This window comes from Schistocerca americana, chromosome 1 (genome assembly GCF_021461395.2).
Source record: "Schistocerca americana isolate TAMUIC-IGC-003095 chromosome 1, iqSchAmer2.1, whole genome shotgun sequence".
Taxonomy (NCBI): Eukaryota; Metazoa; Arthropoda; class Insecta; order Orthoptera; family Acrididae; genus Schistocerca; species Schistocerca americana.
The window spans coordinates 856,117,433-856,137,865 of record NC_060119.1 but is presented as its reverse complement, the minus strand read 5'-3'; the positions used below and the strand labels follow the sequence as shown (position 1 = coordinate 856,137,865).

The 20,433-nt window shown below is 45.5% G+C and overlaps 1 protein-coding gene across 1 annotated transcript in view; it reads left to right on the top strand.

Moving 5' to 3' along the window:
- Positions 1–3,357: 3,357 nt before the first annotated feature.
- Positions 3,358–20,433, top strand: part of LOC124594668 (sodium channel protein Nach-like) — a 104,218-nt gene continuing 87,142 nt past the window's right edge. The window contains 2 exon segments of the mRNA XM_047133039.1: positions 3,358–3,452; positions 13,554–13,760. Of these exon segments, the coding sequence (XP_046988995.1) occupies positions 3,358–3,452; positions 13,554–13,760 (302 nt within the window).

Here is a 20,433-nt window from a genome sequence, read left to right as displayed (position 1 = left end):
CAAAGACCTATCTGCCGGATTTTCAAAAACTCCTAAAAAGGATTTTTTTGTACGTAAACTCAGCCGAATAGTGATCTGGCCAGATGACCATTGGTCTTGGTGGGAGAAAATCGTGAGATTATAAACTGAGAGTTGAAATAGGATATTCTTTCTTTCGATACTATTTTATGGTAGAAAGAAAGTAACGCAGATGAGAAATGGCATATATACAAATAAGTGAGCACGAAACTTGAAAACAGCTGTAATCATACATTAAAATAAAGATAGCTGGTCTTGACAAGGTGACCGTTACGTTGTATTTTGAATCTGCGGGGGCTCTGGGACCTCTTTCGGCAACAAGTTATATCAAGGCACGGAAACAACGTAGAGAGACACGAGACTTGAAAAAAGCGTAGCAAATACCAACTCATAAGAGTGGTTGCTATGCGGATGCTCTCAACTCTAGCTGTGTCTCACTGGGTCAACATCGCATCTCAAGATTTCTTCTTTTTTTGAGGTTCAAATGTTTGCATCGCTATGGATGATATCCTTGAGATGCCAGTGAACAGTTTCAACTATCGAGCACGTGCACGGTGGGGGCAGACTTAGGGAATGTCTTTTGTGGTACGAAATAATTCTGACCCCGAGCATTGATCTATTATAAGATAAAAGCCATCGGCAGGAAAAAAGTGAATAAGAATCAGAAACAGAAACAACTGGACCATTATTTCTCGAAAGTCATATTGAAGCAATTGTTACGAAACACATTGTGTTCTCAGCGTAATTTTGTACACAGATTGTCACTTTCTTGATAGTAAGTTAGGGAAGGCCGGGTAATACGGGGAGCGGCTTTTATCGCACAAAAGCTGTTCCTAAACTCTGGTCTTAGAGGCTGTTCCCGTTGCACAACCGATGTCTGAAGTATGCAGGAACAAAACTGTCACGTGATGTTAAATGAAAATAATGGTGCGTTTCGTAGTGGCAGCAACTTATCTGTTGTTAATGGTTTTTCAGTCCATGCACTTCGGTTTGAAGTATTGTATTTTCTTTGACATTACTTCATATTATATCTTCATTGTATAAAAAGTACTCCGTCTTCAGGCCACGAATGCCGTCTCATTCTCAGCTGAGGATGCGGATAGGAGGGGCGTGTAGTCAGCACACCGCTCTCCCGGTCGTTATGATGGTTTTCTTTGACCGGAGCCGCTACTATTCGGTCGAGTAGCTCCTCAGTTGGCATCACGAGGCTGAGTGCACCCCGAAAAATGGCAACAGCGCATGGCGACCCTGATGATCACCCATCCAAGTGCCGGCCACGCCCGATAATCTGCTATTGCCATGCCATATCCGCCATATTTGCCAAACTTCTCGTCTTGCGATTTTCTCTTGTTTCCGAGAATGAAAAGGCAACTGAAATCAAAACTTCATCAAGGTACTGCAGACATCCAACGGCCTGTGACAAACGAGCTTACAAGCATTGCAGTTGAAAATTTCCCTCCTTGCTTCCAAGACTTCCAGAAACATTGGCAACCGTGTGTAGATGGCTAAGGGGATTACTTCGATAGGGGCTAGAATCATTTTTGGTGCCATGTTCAGTTTAAAAAAAAAAAAGCTGTAACCAAAATCAATCACGTATTACCAACGACAGTCATTTTTGGATAGCTGTCACCGGATTTTTAACCAGCCATATACTTAGATTTCCTTAGCTAACCGTATTTTGGTCCTAAATAACCAGTGTTTTTGGGTATTTGTTTGGTCTCGGTTATAACAAAAAATGGTTCAAATGGCTCTGAGCACTATGGGACTCAACAACTGAGGTCATCAGTCCCCTAGAACTTAGAACTACTTAAACCTAGCTAACCTAAGGACATCACACACATCCATGCCCGAGGCAGGATTCGAACCTGCGACCGTAGCGGTCGCGCGGTTCCAGAATGAAGCGGCTAGAACCGCTCGGCCACACCGGCCGGCTCAGATGGTGTTTACCGGTGTTTGTCCTTCTTCAGCCAAGAATTAAAAACAGCTCGTTGGTGCTGTTCGGACGCATTTGGAAATAACGTCGCTACAGTTCACGTTTCCGCTTTTATCGCACGGAGTTCGGAAAGACACGAATGCCACACTAGTCCCTTGCCGACATGTCGGTGCTTAGATACTCGCATCACAGTCGCACTACGTCGCGTGTACGCTGCAGCAACGCCATTAAATGGAGACTTTCTGATCGCCCCTTATGACTGACGTACAATGATTAGAGATAGTTTGTTATTATTAAATACCTTAACCTGCTGATTATATTGCTCAAAGAGGAACAACGAGAAATCATATCGTGCGACAGAACAGATATGGTATCTCAGCGTGACTGATTAATGGTGCTTCCGGGTGTTCTAGCGCCATTAATAGAACAAATGATAGACTGTTCTCATGGAAGACTGCTAAAATCGATGTTTAGTTCTTTATTGGATAGTTATTTAATGAATATATCTGTCAATGTCAGAATAGGAGGAAGCGATCTAAGTAAATACTCAATTGCAATATTGGTGGTCGACACACATTTCTCATTCTTATTTGTTTACCAGCACGTAATATACTCCCATATGTTCGTTTTAGGCCGTACATAGCACATTTTACCTGGAGGTTTAGAATAAAAACGTTGTGGACGATGCAATGGTCTTGTACACGTCGAGTGCATTTATAATAATACATGTAAGATGTTAATTCCTGTAACATTTTTTAAAAGTAGGCCAGTAGCAATTTTTACATAACTTCGTTACTTAAGGCATTGTTTCTGTTGGCTTGTCTGCTCTCAGATCTGAAGATGGTAGTTAAGCTGTCGAAACTGGAAATCATTTTGCAAATAATTTTTGTAATGTTAATTGCGGTTGAGACAATACATAAAAAAATTCTGTAAGTTTTAAAAGGTTTTATAGAAAGTTTTTTAAATTTTTATTATTTTACAAATGGAGTGACTGTGTGCCAAAGCGAGCAGGAGTGAGTTAATACACGCATTTTTTTGTAGTAATGAGTTCACAATTTATTATTTACAAATGGTCACAACACTAAAATTCGGCTCGAAACACACACAGATGAATTCCACAATGTGCCGTAATTTAAACGGTGCATTACGGAACAACGAAAAAAGTCTCGGTCTCGAGGTCGCTATGCTATCGAAGAAACTTTGACAACTGTCGATAGAGAAACTCTGATCGAGCGTGATGCATAAAATAATAGGCAAGTGGTCCCAGGGCGCAACCAATTGTTTATCAGTGGCGGCAGGTTGGAGCGCTGGTAGCGGCGCTGAGCACAGAGCATGCGCACTGAAGTGGAAGCCGCGCGTCCTCACAGTAGAAGGAGCCGCGGCCAGTGGCAGCGATAGCAACAGCGATGGCGCAGGCGGCGCTGCAGCGGGTGGCCAGGGACTACCTGGAGCAGACGTCGCTACACGGGCCGCGCTACCTCACACAGCCCTGTCCAGAGAGGTGAGTCTGGTGGATAGGCGCAGCACCACAGTCACACACGGTAACGTTTCCCTATACCCTTTTGCTCGTCCTTGTGGCTTTCTCCAACTGTTGCGACGGTACGACTCTTTTCAGTATACTCGTATATGTCAAGGAATTGGCTGTCAGCTGCAGCATACATACAGACCACCTAAGCACAGACAAATCAGTTCTAAAATTATAACGTGAAATAACTCTACAGGAAGCCCATGAGGAATCGTGGTCGTGACTTGCACTCGCTTGATCAGAGCGCTCAACATTGTGTTTATCAGCACCCGCACAGTTAGTGCATGAGATGAACAGGTCGAGTCATATAAAATGCACACGTGCTAAAAACCTACCTAAGATCACATTTGGGATAATATCTCCTGTTCTCGGATAGCTAAGGAAATCTAAGTATATGGCTGGTTAAAAATCCGGTGACAGCTCTCCAAAAATGACTGTCGTTGGTACTACGTAATTGATTTTGGTTACATTATCTTTGTCAGAAAAGTCCCTTGACAGCTTTTTTTTAAACTGAAAATGGCACCAAAAATGATTCTAGCCCCTATCGAAGTAGTCCCCTTAGCCATCTATACACGGTTGCCAATGTTTCTGGAAGTCTTGGAAGCAAGGAGGGAAATTTTCAACTGCAATGCTTGTAAGCTCGTTTGTCACAGACCGTTGAATGTCTGCAATACCTTGATGAAGTTTTGATTTCAGTTGCCTTTTCATTCTCGGAAACAAGAGAAAATCGCAAGACGAGAAGTTTGGCAAATATGGCGGATATGGCATGGCAATAACAGATTGTCCGGCCAGATACTCGGTAACAGGTAAAGCAGTATGGGGTGTTGCACTGTCATGCAGTAAGAACCAGTCCTGAGAATGCCACATGTTAGGGCGGCGACGTCGAATTGTTTGTCCCGAACGTTTCAAGACTTCGGTGTAAAGAGTTTCGTTCACTGTTTGATCTGGAGGAACTTACTCATAGTAAACTAATCATTTTCTATCAAAGAATGTGATCGATATTGCCTTTGTTTTCGGGGGTTGTCATTTGACTTTTTTCGAGGCTTGTGATCCAGGACTCCGCCATTCAGACTTCGTCGCTTGGTGTGAGTGTGACACTGGTAGCACCAACCTTTATCCCCTGCAACAATCTTTGACACAAATGTGGGATCACACCTGGCTCTATCCAGCACTTTAGCGGAAATTCTTCGTCTTTCCTCTTTCTGCTCGTCTATTAGTGCGTGAGCGACGAGTTTTGCATTAAGTTCCCGTTTCGTTAAACGTTCGCATGAAATCTTCTGACACACATCACGATTCAGCTTAGGTTGTTCTGACATCGGATGCACAGTGACATGACGGTCTTCTTGCAATAACTGCCTTACATGCCCTACGATTGCATCGACGTGTGCTGTAGACAGGCGAATAGCTCTGGTATCGTCCTGCACTGAATCTCTGCCTTCATGAAACCTTTCTGCCACTCGAAAACATGACTTTTTAAAAGTGCCTAGTTTGCAATTGCTTGCTTAATCGTGGTCCACGTTTCAATAGGGGTTTTCCCGAGCTTAACGCACAACTTAATATTCATTCTTTTCTCACAATCAGCATCCGTTGTGTCACCGTAACTAATGAGCCAAGAACCCAAACGGTGTGTCGCTACGCCCAGCCCTGCCACCTAGTGAGTTTGCGCGGAAACGTGGCCAAGGTAATTTCAAGGAAGCACACGTACGAGGTAAAAAAATCTCGTTTCTTTTTAGTATGACAAACTCAGAAACGAAGAACATGTCCTAGAATTTTTCTGACAAAGAGAGTATATAACATTCTACAGACTAAGTCAACAAATTATATTTCATAATTTATCTCAAAGAAACTTGGGCATTTTGGAGTGTGTCCTAAAAGGATGTGCACTTTCGGAAAGTGGCGTTTCTAATTTGGGATTAAGTTACTCCATAAGGAAAATTCAAGACTGCATAGCTATTGGAATACTGTACTGTTACAAGAGATAATGTTAAGATAGTCCCAATTTGAAAATAGTAATAACAATCTTGAAACTATGTTGGGACCATAATTTGCAGTTTTCAGATTTGTACGTCTTCCAGCCATATTTCTCAGTCTGAATACTGCCTTCTTCGTATTTTTATTTGCCCAACACTTCCTTTTATTCCTATACATCTCCTGAAAAGATATAAAAAGCGAAATATTTAAGGGGACCCAATTTTTGTGTGGTCGAAATTAGGCACCTGTACCACTTAGCAGACATGACTGAACTTCCGAATCATGCAATGAATTGTTGCGCTTCAAAGATACGAGTTTCACTAAATATGACATATCACTAATAAACAACACTAAAATACCAAACTACTTACCATGCAGCTGTCATACTTACGTTGTGTCTACGAAATATGACTTCCAAATGCAAGATATTAAGAAAAAATCAAATGCGCGCACGGAATGATACTATTGGTGGTTAGTAGGACACTAAAGTGGCGGAAGCACAAGTAGTTCAGCTACTTCCTGAATCGGCAGCAATGTCCAGGGAGCAAATATCCACCTAAATGTGTTCAAATGTGTGTGAATTCCTAGGAGACCACACTGCTGAGGTCATTGGTCCCTAGAGTTATACACTACTTAAACTAACTTATGCCCATGCCAGAGGGAGGACTAGAGCCTCCGGCGGGAGGGGCCACGCAGTCCGTGAGGTGGCGCCTCAAACCGCGCGGCCACTCCGCGCGGCAAAATATCCATCCGAGATTAGGGCACCATCTGAAAACAGAGCACCTTAACCTAACGATACTAAAGTGAAAACCGATTCAAGACGTACGCTTAAAATATTGTTACCAGACCAGAAAAGACACGAAACAAGAAGTCTATAAAAGATTTTTGGCTAATTACTTATACAATAACTGGATGCTCCAACCGTCACCTGTCACCTACACATACGATCTTCTGCCTAACAACTTAGTTAGAAGGTCAGATAAAATAAAACAAACATCGTAGAATATTTTCCACATTCATCTCATCACCACTAAAATTGAGGGAATGTCTGCCGGTTAAAACATCTTCTCCCCTCTCGTCATTATATAAACGATGCTCAGTTAAAATATTGTGAACTGTAATCAGCACGTCACATGCTCCACAAACGCGCGGTTCTTCACGTCTGAGAAGGAAGCCACCATCAAAGTGCTGTGTCATATTCGAGGAAGCGTTAAGCAGACTTCAGCTTTTCTAACTGGCAGGAACCAGGTGAGCCCCGGCGTTATAGTGCCTTATATTAAGTTCTCAACTATCATTTTCTGACTCTCTTCCTCTCAGAGACATGACGACCTTTACAACACTGACATCACGGCACACAGAGGGATAGGACATTGGTCTACTTTTGGAAGGGTCCATGCTTCCTTGGCAGCAGTATCGGCAAACTCACTGCCACGTCAGTTCGTATCGCAAAATCAAGTAAAGAAGACCGCGAACTCCACCGACAAAATTCCGGAGGTTGTTCACGAATATTTTCTGTGTGTTTTGGTAGAAGCAACCCAGGGTCTTAGTCATTTCGTGACAGATTAATAGTACAGTTATTATGTATTCGTTACCTCAACGTGATTACCTTTGTTTATGTGAGAATGCCTTCACAACTGCCGGCCGAAGTGGCCGTGCGGTTAAAGGCGCTGCAGTCTGGAACCGCAAGACCGCTACGGTCGCAGGTTCGAATCCTGCCTCGGGCATGGATGTTTGTGATATCCTTAGGTTAGTTAGGTTTAACTAGTTCTAAGTTCTAGGGGACTAATGACCTCAGCAGTTGAGTCCTATAGTGCTCAGAGCCAGCCTTCACAACAGCGATAACGGCTGTAATGTCCAATCATCAAAACGTACAACCTAAAACAGAATGTAATACAACAAACAACCTTCGTCTGCAATAGTACTGGTATGCCGTTGCCAGTGCTGTGACAACAGCTCAGCATAACGTCCTTGTTTCGATCTTCCGCAGCTTTCAGCGAACCCATACAAGAGGTATACATCGTTATCATTTCATCAGTAAACATACCCACGGTACTTCTGTGTATCACAGTTAACCACAATGACTGTCGGAAATCAGACACAATACAAAACGAGTAGTACTGAATGCAAGGTGGAGTGCGAAGATTAATATCGGCATTACTATGGCTAACAAGGAGTACCGTGACTGAATGGAACAAGTTTGTTTCTAAAGAACACACAAAGTGCACTTCTGCGCTCTTGAGCAGATTTTTCAGTACGATACAGAACAAAGAGAAACGGAGGTAAGAAATCACACTAAGTGTAATTACTCCGTAACGACCTAACTTATACCATTTGTCCCTTTCACAAATGTACTCAGAAAATACCATGATAAATTTCCGAAATTTTGTCGGTGGGCTCGGGTTCTTCTGCAGAACAGTAACACATTTTAACATCGACCTTACAGCTCAAAAACCATACAGTTTTTAATGACTAGCTATCGAGCTGGTGGTGGACACAGTTAACCAAATAAGTCGCAGGCAAAGTTGTTACGTAACGCAATAAGCAATCATTTAAATTTAGACCGCTCGCCCCTCCCTCCCCTCCCCCCCCCCCCCCCATACACACACACAAATGATAGCGCAATTACAAATTCCATGGATAGCACATTTACTTAAATGTCAACGAAGACACATCCAAGTAACCCTGTTCAAATCATTTAGGTTTGAGCACCAATTCAAGGAAGTTAATGAAACAAGAATCATCGACTCGCATAGTCGTTTGATCACAATTACCCGTACTTCTTAATAACATACGTATAGCAGTCAAAATATGTAATAATTTTAATATAATCATGCACTTAAGAAACAATGATTAGCAACAGCAGTGCAACACCGCAGCTGCTTTTTTTTTATTTAAGATGTTGCCTAATGCAATGCGGCACGAAATGTATTTAGCAATTTCATAAATTTTACTAACAATTTAGCAATCAAATGTGCTTTTCTAGCAGTTCTTAAATTTAACATGTTTCATCAGAGCAGAAGAACTATGTGTTGAATGGATAAATAATTCCCCTTGAACATGAGTTTTGTTTTATTACTTGACTTGAAGAAATCATTTTCATTGGCCTGACACTGCTGCAACTTGCATCCTCCTGCCTCGAGTTGGCGTACTTTTTGAACGGGTTCGAGCAGTTGCGGAACTCAGTAAGCAGCGGCCATTGTTGCCCTAAAAAAATCGGCAAAGATGTTGAAAACTGCTCGATGACTGATTTCCACTTTTACGCTATCCCCTATGTTGTGCTACGCCCTTCTTCGAGGACCAGGGCCTTCCTTTCCTTTGACAGTGTCATATTATTGTGCGTTGTTGCCGCACACGCCATCATCAACTAAGCGTAGATCGTTTCAGCGTTGTGTCCCTTCAAACTCAGAAAACCAACTACCACGCGGCACTGCTTCAAATAGTTCAAATGGCTCTGAGCACTATGGGACTTAAAATAAGAGGTCATTAGTCTCCTAGACTTAGAACTACTTAAACCTAACTAACCTAAGGACAGCACAAACATCCATGCCGAGGCAGGATTCGAACCTGTGACACCACGCGGTACTCCATTTTAGCAATGGGCTGCAGCATTTTACAGCGATGTACTACTATAGTTTGGCGTGGAGGTTTGGTGTGTACCAGAACTACAGACATGTACCTGAAACAAAGAAAAAAATTAATTACATGAATACACTGACGGAAAAAAGTTGCACCACTAAGAAGGAGTTGCGTGCCACGCACGAAAGTTGGTAGGCGTGTTTCTACATCTGAAAGATAACGTCTATTCAAATATCGCGGTAGTCGCATAAGGGTGGCGCTGGTAGCGTTCTATGAGGATGCAAATCAGGTTTGCTTTAAACACCCGCTGTAACGATCGTGAGCATCAGTTCCCTTTGGGGTTGGACGTGGTGAGTTGATGTTAGTCAAGAATGAGTTTAAGGTGACAAAGACGCCATTATCAGCATCTCACCAAGTTTGATCGAAGTCGTGTAATAGGGCTGCGAGAAGCTGGATGTTCCTTCTGGCAGGAATGTATCCACTGTGCATGGCTGCTGGCAGCGGTGTCACGAGAATGTATGGTTGCAAGAAGACCGGAGGGCCGAGTGGAAGACGATCAAGTTCGGCGTATGGTTGTCACGCATCGTACTGCATTTGCAGCAGCAATTTTAGCAGCATTTGGCACCACGGAGACACAACGAATTGTGCCGAGCCAGACGTCCGTTATAGTGTATTCCTCTGCCCCCGAACCACCGATTTTTGCGACTTCAGTGGTGTCAAGAGAGATATCATTGTAGGGCAGATTGGAGTTCTACTCTGTTTTCTGATGGAAGCTGGATCTTCCTCGGTGCCAGTGACAGCCGTGTGTTGATTAGGAAGAGGTTGCCTACAGTCTACCTATCTGCATGGTAGACGCACTGGACGTATAGAGTTATGGCCTGGGGTGCGATTTCGTATGACAACATACTGACTGCAAATTTGTATGTGAGTCAGCTGATTCTACCTGTTGTTCTGCCATTCATGAACAGCATTCAAGATGGCGTTTTCCAACAAATAACGCTCGCTACTCGCCGTTGTTGCAACCCAGCCTACTCTACCAAGTGTCGACATGTTGACTTGGCCTGTTCGATCACCACATCTGTCCCCAGCCGAGCACGGGCATCAACGGACAACAACTCCAGCATCGTCCACAACCAGCATTAACCGTCCCTGTATTGACCGACCATGGAACTCTGTACCAGAAACTGACATCCGGAACTTGTAAAACACAATACTTGAACGTTCACCTGCTTGCATTCAACATTCTAGTAGGTACACGGGTTATTAATGTATCAGCATTTCACATTTGCAATGTCTTATCTCGCGCTTGCTTTAACCTGTGATCTTGTGATGTTAATTACTTAAATAGGTACCTACACAGATATAGTGCCGAGTTTCATTACTGTACATCAATAATTTTATTATTATGATTTTTTTCTTCAGCGTATTTTTAGAGGTGCTAAGTAAAACTAAACAGAAGCGCCACAGAAGCTGGTATAGACATGCGTATACAAATACAGAGATATGTAAACAGGCAGAATACGGCTCTGCAATTGGCAACGCCTATATAAGACATGAAGTCTCTGGCGCAGTTGTTAGACCGGTTACTGCTGTTACAATGACAGGTTATCAATATTTAAGTGATTTGAACGTGGTGTTGTCGGAGCACGAGCGATGGGACGCAGCATCTCCGAGGTAGCGAAGAAGTGGGGATTTTCCCGTACGACCATTTCACGAGCGTACCGTGAATATCAGGAATCCTGTAAAACATCAAATCTTCGACATAGCTGCTGCCGGAAAAAGATCCTGCAAGAACGGGACCAACGACGACTGAAGAGAATCGTTCAGCGTGGCAGAAACGCAACGCTTCCTCATCAACAAGTGTCAGCGTGTGATCCATTCAACGAAACATCATCGATATGGGCTTTCGGAGCCGAAGGCCCACTCGTGTACCCTAGATGACTGCATGACACAAAGCTTTATGCTTCGCCTGGGCCTGTCGACACCAACAGTGGAGTTTTGGTGACTGGAAACATGTTGCCTGCTCGGACGAATCTCGTTTCATATTGTAGTGAGTGGATGGTCGTGAACGGGTTTGGAGACAACCTCTTGAATCCATGGATCCTGCATGTCAGCAGGAGACACTTCAAGTTGGTGGAGGCTCTGTAATGGTGTTGAGTGTGTGCAGTTGGAGTGATGTGGAATCCCCTGATACTCCTAGATACGACTGACAGGTAACAAGTACGTAAGCATCCTGTCTGATCACCTGCATCCATTCATGTCCATTGTGAATTCCGACTTGCGCAATTCCAGTAGGACAATGCGAGACAACACAGGCCCGGAATTGCTACAGAGTGGCTCTAGGAACACTCTTCTTGAGTTTAGACACTTCCGCTGGCCACCAAACTCCACAGACGTGAACATTATTGAGCATATCTGGGTTGCCTTGCAACGTGCTGTTCAGAAGAGATCTCCACCTTGTCGAACTCTCGCGGATTTATGCACAGCCCTGCAGCACTACTTCAGATATTAGTCGAGTCCATGCCACGTCGTGTTGCAGAACTAATGCGTGCTAGCGGGGGCCCTACACGATTGACAGGTGTACCAGTTTCTTTTGCTCTTCAGTCTATATGGATGTACTTCGTATTACTAAATGCCTGACGCGCATATTCCGAAAATTTCGTCCGGTCTTCCGGGAATGCTTTTCCGTATGTTTATTTATTCTCGTTCTCTAGCATTATATCGCATTTCCCCCATCCACTATATTGAAGATTCGTTTGTACAGCATAGTCACATTACGAACATACTCTGTCTGATGAAAAGTCTCTGGACATCGCTACGTAGCGCACAACTGACCACCACATGTGATGAGCGACAGGCTCGCATTATAAATTGAGCCGGGAAGTATTGTGTTGTCAGTATAAATGCAGTAGTAACAGAATGGGCTGGTCTTCCGAGCAACAAATCCATCAGGCACATTTGAGCCCTTCTAAAGCCGCCGAAATCGTTAGTTGATGTGACTGCGAAGTGGAAACGCTACGTAACGAGTACAGCTAAACTAAAACAGTGCAGACCTCATGTACTGACGGACACGGACCGTCGAGGATTGGGGAGGGTGGCTGTAAAACACAACATGATATCAGCGGAGGGAATCGCTTGTGATTCGGCCAGCAGTGCAGCTTGCACAATGACAGTGCGTAGGGAGCTAAAAAGAATAGGGTACAATGATCGAGCAGCTCCTCATAAATTTCACATTTCTGTAGTCTATGCTAAGAGACGTTTGATATGTTGTAAAGAGCGACACCACTGCACTCTGGGTGACTATAAACAAGTGGTTTGGCGTGTCAAATTACGATGTGTCCTGTGGCAACCCAATGGAAGGGTTTGGGTTTGCCGAATGACTGAAGAATGGTACCTGCTAGCTTGTGTAATGCCAACAGTAAAGTGCAGAGGAAGTAGTGTTACAGTAAAGGTGTATTTTCCGTGGTAAGAGTGTGATCCTCCTATTGCCATTAAAAACGTTAAGTGCAGAAGTACATAAACAAATTTTGCAGCAATGTGTACCACATGCAGTAAAGGAACAGTTTGGAGACGATGATTTTTTTGTGAGCATAAAAGTGCACCTTTTCGTAAAGCAACGCCTGTGTACCAACGGTTTGCGAACAATAACACTTACAAAAGGACTGGCCTGCACCCCAACTTGATCCCAATGGAACTCCTTTGGGATGAGTTAGAAAATCTACACTGGACCAGACTCAAGCATCCAACATCACTTCCTCAACTGGTTTTGGTTCTTAAGGGAATGGGCTGCCATTGCTCCTCAATGACTCAGACGCCTCGTCAAGAATGTCCCCATCAGAGTTCAAGGCGCCATAATGGCGAAGATTGGACACACCTCATAATAATGTCCACTAATAGGTGTCCAGATACTTTTGATCAGATCATGTTTCTCACCGAGTCAAGAGGGCAGTCGTCACGAAGCTGCAGTACTGTACTCTAGATGGTCCAGTTGGAGGTAATGTGTCCTTGCTCTCCTCCGAGATGTGGGCCTGAGTAGCGCACACTTCCTAAACCACTAAACCTACGAAAGTTCACCCGTTTCGGCAGATCGTACTGTTGCAGTGTCAGTGTCGAGTTCCCAGACCGAATCTCTCTCTCCGCATTGGATGTATTATGTTTTGACCCTTCCTGTCAGATTAAAAATGTTTCTGGACCGAATTCGAACTGGGAACTTTTCCTTTAGCCGGCAATGCACTTAACGACCAGGCTCTACATGCATTACGATCCGCGGTCACAGTTTCTATGTTGGAAGTACTTCTTCTCATACTTTCCAAACTCCACAGAAACTCAGCTGGACTAGCACTCTTCAGAGAAATAAAGTGAAGCTCTATAGGCTGTTCGTAAATTGTGTTAAGCTACCTGTACGACATATGACAAGTGCATGCATTTGCAACAGGCGCAGACCACACGTGCTTTAGCTTTTAATAGGAGAGCAGCAGCAGAGCAAGTTTGCTGACGGTGACGGCTTTGGTGTGGCCGTATGCCCTGCAGGCTGGTGTGGCTGGTGGTGCTGGCAGCGACCGTGTGGGGCGTGGTGGTGGTGATCGTGGACGTGTGGCTGGAGTTCATGCGGCGGCCCACAGTCACGACCATCGACTCGACCACGTTCCCCATCTGGCGGGTGCCTTTCCCGGCCGTTGCCGTCTGCAGCGTCAACAAGATGAGCCTCGACGCCTCCACCAGGCTCGCCGAATCCCTGTGAGTACTCCACGCCGCTGACATCTCTCTGCGTATGAGGTGTCTCACTCGCTGAACAGATAACCGCGCCGGAAAATCTTAACAAATACGAGACGTCGCCCGAGTTTCCCTGGTGCTCTAACATAGCCATGCCTGAATGAAACTAGGGCGCCGCCTCGAAAGGTTTAAAATCGTGACAAAACTAATCATTCATAAGAACAGAATAACCTTCATCGTTATTGTCAGAATCTCTTGAAAACACTGCCACATTACGCTTCTTTACCGGTGTAATGCTGTCACAGCCACCGAATTCGTCCCCAGGACAATAAAAACATTGATTCTTACAACCATCCGGATTCTCACTGGGAAGATGTGATCAGCCATCCCGAAAACCCTCGAAAGTATTTCAGATTCATCTATTTGCCTGCGTTTTCTGAACAGTGTCATCTATAAAAGTAGGAGTAACTTCGATACGAAAATAATAACTGTTTGAAATGTATAAAACATTCTCGGACTTCTTTGTCACGTCAGTTCAGGATAAAACCCTCAAGGTTTCGACTATTACCTACGCCGTCTCCTTCAGGGGCAACTGACCGCCAAAACTGCTTCTGTGGTGGCTTTGCATAGCCAAAAGACAGCTTGTGATTGGTCGGTAATTACGTCATGCTGTCGCAGATAGCGCCAACGTCTGTGCTGGTGGTGCCACCGCTCCCACCATAGCGTAAACATGGCGTCGAATATCTCTGGTTCTTCTCTGCATCGAGAACTCGGTTCCATGCACCGCTAAGCTTACGCATGCTGTCACGGTGGAAGATTTCCTCACACTTTCTTATTACCACAGAGTCTCAGTATACAGGAGCCTAGGATAAACTTTTGCATCACCAAACAGTATTTTATGTCTGTGAAGCTGTGCTCACCAACTGCAGATTTATCCAGTTCTCCATTTTTAATATGGCGCCAATGTTCTGCACAGCGTCGGAAATGGTGCTGATGGACTGACCGACGTGATAGCTTCCGCACTCACAAGGAATGCTGTAAATTCCAGGATTCCCGAGGCCGAGACTGTCCTTAACAGGGAGTAGCATCTCCTTTATCTCCATAGGAGGTCGGAAAACAGATCTGATACCTCTTCGTCGTAGGACTCTGCCTATTTTGCTGCATGTATCGCTGCAGAAGGGAAGGAATGCGATCGGCGGCTGATCACGCGAATATTCAACGTTTTCAAGTTTCTTTTTTTGGAGAACGATGACTTCATATAAGGTGACCCATAGTCGATCTTTCGGAACACATACTTCACATGATTCATATAGGAATCCAAATGATCTTCGTCAGAAACAGTTTTTACGCCGCGTACCAGCGTATTTAATACCACTCTCTTCTGTACCCGATGGCGAAAACTCTTGGTGCTCAGATATAAATCAGTGTGCGCCGGCCTGCGGTAGACTGAGTGGCCGAGACGTCAGTCCAACTTTCGTTGTACCAGAACATCTAAAAAGGTAGCCTTCCCTCTTTCTCTATCTCGACGGCGAACAGGATGTTTGGGTGCTCGAGATCTTCTACGCCGTGTGACCATACCATAAACGTGTCGTCAACGTAATGATGAAATGAAGATGGACGAAAGGGAGCCAAATCTAATGCAGGTTCCTCAAAATGTTCCATACAAACGTTGGCCTTTACTGGAGACAGTGTACCGCAAGCCGACGCGCATTGATTTATATCTTATCGCCCGGAATTTTCACCAACTAGTCCAGAAGGAAACACCTTTAAATACAGTAATATACGGAGCAGAAACTGTTTGTCACGAAGATCACTTAGATTCCAAAATTAATCATCGGACGTATGTTTTCCGAAAGGACGGCAATGGGTCACGTGATACACTCCTGGAAATGGAAAAAAGAACACATTGACACCGGTGTGTCAGACCCACCATACTTGCTCCGGACACTGCGAGAGGGCTGTACAAGCAATGATCACACGCACGGCACAGCGGACACACCAGGAACCGCGGTGTTGGCCGTCGAATGGCGCTAGCTGCGCAGCATTTGTGCACCGCCGCCGTCAGTGTCAGCCAGTTTGCCGTGGCATACGGAGCTCCATCGCAGTCTTTAACACTGGTAGCATGCCGCGACAGCGTGGACGTGAACCGTATGTGCAGTTGACGGACTTTGAGCGAGGGCGTATAGTGGGCATGCGGGAGGCCGGGTGGACGTACCGCCAAATTGCTCAACACGTGGGGCGTGAGGCCTCCACAGTACATCGATGTTGTCGCCAGTGGTCGGCGGAAGGTGCACGTGCCCGTCGACCTGGGACCGGACCGCAGCGACGGACGGATGCACGCCAAGACCGTAGGATCCTACGCAGTGCCGTAGGGGACCGCACCGCCACTTCCCAGCAAATTAGGGACACTGTTGCTCCTGGGGTATCGGCGAGGACCATTCGCAACCGTCTCCATGAAGCTGGGCTACGGTCCCGCGCACCGTTAGGCCGTCTTCCGCTCACGCCCCAACATCGTGCAGCCCGCCTCCAGTGGTGTCGCGACAGGCGTGAATGGAGGGACGAATGGAGACGTGTCGTCTTCAGCGATGAGAGTCGCTTCTGCCTTGGTGCCAATGATGGTCGTATGCGTGTTTGGCGCCGTGCAGGTGAGCGCCACAATCAGGACTGCATACGACTGAGGCACACAGGGCCAACACCCGGCATCATGGTGTGGGGAGCGATCTCCTACACTGGCCGTACACCACTGGTGATCGTCGAGGGGACACTGAATAGTGCACGGTACATCCAAACCGTCATCGAACCCATCGTTCTACCATTCCTAGACCGGCAAGGGAACATGCTGTTCCAACAGGACAATGCACGTCCGGTGGCATCGAGAGCTACCCAACGTGCTCTAGAAGGTGTAAGTCAACTACCCTGGCCAGCAAGATCTCCGGATCTGTCCCCCATTGAGCATGTTTGGGACTGGATGAAGCGTCGTCTCACGCGGTCTGCACGTCCAGCACGAACGCTGGTCCAACTGAGGCGCCAGGTGGAAATGGCATGGCAAGCCGTTCCACAGGACTACATCCAGCATCTCTACGATCGTCTCCATGGGAGAATAGCAGCTTGCATTGCTGCGAAAGGCGGATATACACTGTACTAGTGCCGACATTGTGCATGCTCTGTTGCCTGTGTCTATGTGCCTGTGGTTCTGTCAGTGTGATCATGTGATGTATCTGACCCCAGGAATGTGTCAATAAAGTTTCCCCTTCCTGGGACAATGAATTCACGGTGTTCTTATTTCAATTTCCAGGAGTGTATGAAGTCAGCGTTCTCCAAGAAAGGAAACGTGAAAATGTTGAACATTCATGTGATCAGCCACCCTTCGCATTTCTTCCCTTCAACGGCGCTACATGAAGCAAAACAGGCAGAGTCCTTGGAAGACGATGTATCAGATCTATTTTCTGAGCTCCTAAGAAGGTAAAGGAAACGCTACGCCCTGTTATGGACAGTCTCGACCTCGGGATTCCTGGGATTTACAGCATCCCACGCGAGTGCGGAAGCAATTACATCGGTCAGTCCAATAGCCCGGTTTCTGACCGCTGTGCAGAACATCAGCGCCATATTAGAAATCGGGAACTGGTGAAATTTGCAGTCTCTGAGCACAGGTTCACCAACAAACATGAAATACTGTTTGGTAAAACAAAATTTTTCTCCCTGGCTCCCATATATTGGGACTCTATAATTAAAAAGGCTTTAGAAATATGAATGTGTGAGATAATCTTCAACCGGACGGCCGGATATAATCTTAGCGGTGAATGGAAGCGAGTTCTCGATGTTGAGAAGAGCCAGAGAAATTCGTCGCAGTGTTTACGTTACGGTCGGGCATGTGGCGCCCCCAACGCAAACGTTTTGACACTATCTGCGACTGCATGACGTAATTACTGATCAATCGAAACCGTGTTTCGGGTGTATAAGGCCATCGCAGTAGTAATTTTGACAGTCAGTTGTTCCTGACGAAGACGATGGAGGAAATCGTCGAAAGCTCGAGGTTTTACCCTGATCTGACACGGTTAGAAGTCCGAGAATGTTTTATAAAACAGTGCCGTCGCTAAAGAATTCGTTCTCAAATGTTTAAAATATCAAAATAAGGTAAAAGTACATTAAGTTAATTAAGTTTGATACACTGTCTACTGGTAAAAACATCTAAATAGACGACGTAGCTAAAATATATCACAGCAGGTGGCTTCTAGAGACAGCGTGTAGAAAATACGAGTTATATCGAGATCCCTCCGCAACGGATGGCGCGCGAGACACGAGTAAACTCAGAATCCGCAATATGTTATTACAATCACATATTGCGAAACGTCGAATATACTGTAAAAGTTGTTGCCTCAGTGATCTCTTAGATCTTCACAAAGCCAACCACTTCGTATTTTCTACTCTGTGCATGTCATCCGGTGGCATCGAGAGACAGAGAAAAAGCAAACTAAATTCCCCCTTCAAAAACGAAACAAAAAAATATACATGTCATCCAGTGACATCGAGAGACAGAGGAAAAACAAACTTAATTCCCCCTTGAAGTTTTTGAGCAGGATTGCCACTAACTATTATTCTCTGTCGGGCCGTAGACTCTAAGACAATGTAGAAATAGAGGACAGCACACATGTTCTGCTTTGTAGCTGAGCGGTTAGCATATCTGACTGCCTCGTGGCGTACCTGTGTCCACTACCCTGGTACCTCCACCGACTTTTCCTTGGTGGGAGGACTGGAAGGGGATTCACCAAGACCCGTGATACCAACTGACCAGCTACGTAAGGTAGAAGTAGCGGTTACCGGGCCCGGGAAGCTGACAATTGCTGGGAGACCGGTTTGTTGACCACATATCCGTCTTTAACGCATCCGAATGACGCCAGTTGCGGGGGATGGCACAACGACCGGTCGGTACTGAATGATCTGACAAGCCCGAATAGCGAATTGCGGGTGACAGTAAGGTTAGCATCCCACCGCTATCCGAGACATCTCCAGACACGTCTTCGCTGACCATCGAAGCTCACATCGAAGCGGAACTCATCACAGAAGACAATCCTACTCCAGTCGATGAGATTCCAGGCCAAAGACGTGTCTGGAGACGCCCCAGAGAATGGTGGAATACCAACTTAACTGTCGCCCGCCGTATGGCCCGACAGCCAGGGGTGACGGTCTGACGTGTTATTTCATCTCAAAGCAGAGCCATTTTCGTTGTTATTCGCAGCACCCCAACACCACAGCTGTACGTCAACGATATTCTACCCCCAGTTTAATCGCCGTTCTTGGCAAGCCATCCTCGGCTAACACTTCAGCAAGATAATGCCCGCCCACACACGGTGAGAACTTCTACTGCTTGTTTTCGTGCTTGCCATACCGCACCTTGCTCAGATATCTCCCCAACTAAGGACGTTCGGAGCGTTATTGGCTGGGCCCTTCCAACCAGCTAGGAATTTTCATCATCCAACACGCTAATTGGAAGTAGTTTGGCAGGATATCCCTCAGAGGACATCCAATAACTCTGTCAGTAGGTGGCAAGCCGAATAACTGCCTACATAAGGGTCGGTTCGGGCTTCGCACTCCGCCACCATTTAAATTTTGAATGAAAATCACTAGCAATGGCGGCCGAAGGCTTCCGGCGTAAGAAGTCGCCCCCATTCACCTAACGGCCTTATCAAAGAGGACAGAGAAGCGGAGAGAGGTACAAGGCATTCTCTTTCCCTTGGGGTGAGAAACTAGCTTAGGCATAAGAATCAGCAATGATCAACAGTATGAGGATGTAGAAGGCAATGGACACAAAGTATATCCAAAGGCAAGGATCATGGTGATCTCGCCTTTAGCAAAAGATTCCGGACTAGTCCCCCATTCGTATCTCTGGGAGGAGACAGCCAAAGGGGAGGGGACGATGAGAAAAGAATTGAATAACCAATGAAAAGATAACCTCCTCGAGCCGGGCAGTGGAATGTCAGAAGGTTGAACGTGGTAGGGAAGCTAGAAAATCTGAAAAGGGAAATGCTAAGGCTCAGTCTAGATATAGTGGGAACCACTGAACTGAAATGGAAAGAAGACAAGGATTTCTAGTCGGACGACTATAGGGTAATATCAGCTGCAGCAGAAAATGATATAACGGGAGTAGGATTAGTTATAAATAGGAAGGTGGGGCTGAGAGTGAATTACTGTGAATAGTTCGGTGATAGGGTTGTTCTCATCAGAATCGACAGTATACCAACACCGACAACGATAGTTCAGGTGTACATAGCGACGTCGCAAACAGCAGATGAACAGACAGAGAAAGTATATGAGGATATTGAACGGGCAGTTCAATACATAAAGGGAGATGAAAATCTAATAGTCATGGGGGACTGGACTGCGGTTGTAGGGAAAGGAGTAGAAGAAAGCCTGACAGGAGAATGTGGGGTTGGTGCAAGGAATGAGAGGGGAAAAAGACTAATAGAGTTCTGCAATAAACATCAGCTAGTAATAGCGAATACTCTGTTCAAGAGGTGGTATGCTTGGAAAAAGGCTGGAGATACAGGATGACTTCATCATGGTCAGGCAGAGTTACAGAAATCAGGTACTGGATTGTAAGGCGTACCCAGGGGCAGATATAGACTCAGATCTCAATTTAATAGTGATGAAGAGTAGAGCGAAGTTTAAGAGACTATTATACCCAGATCATAATAACAAA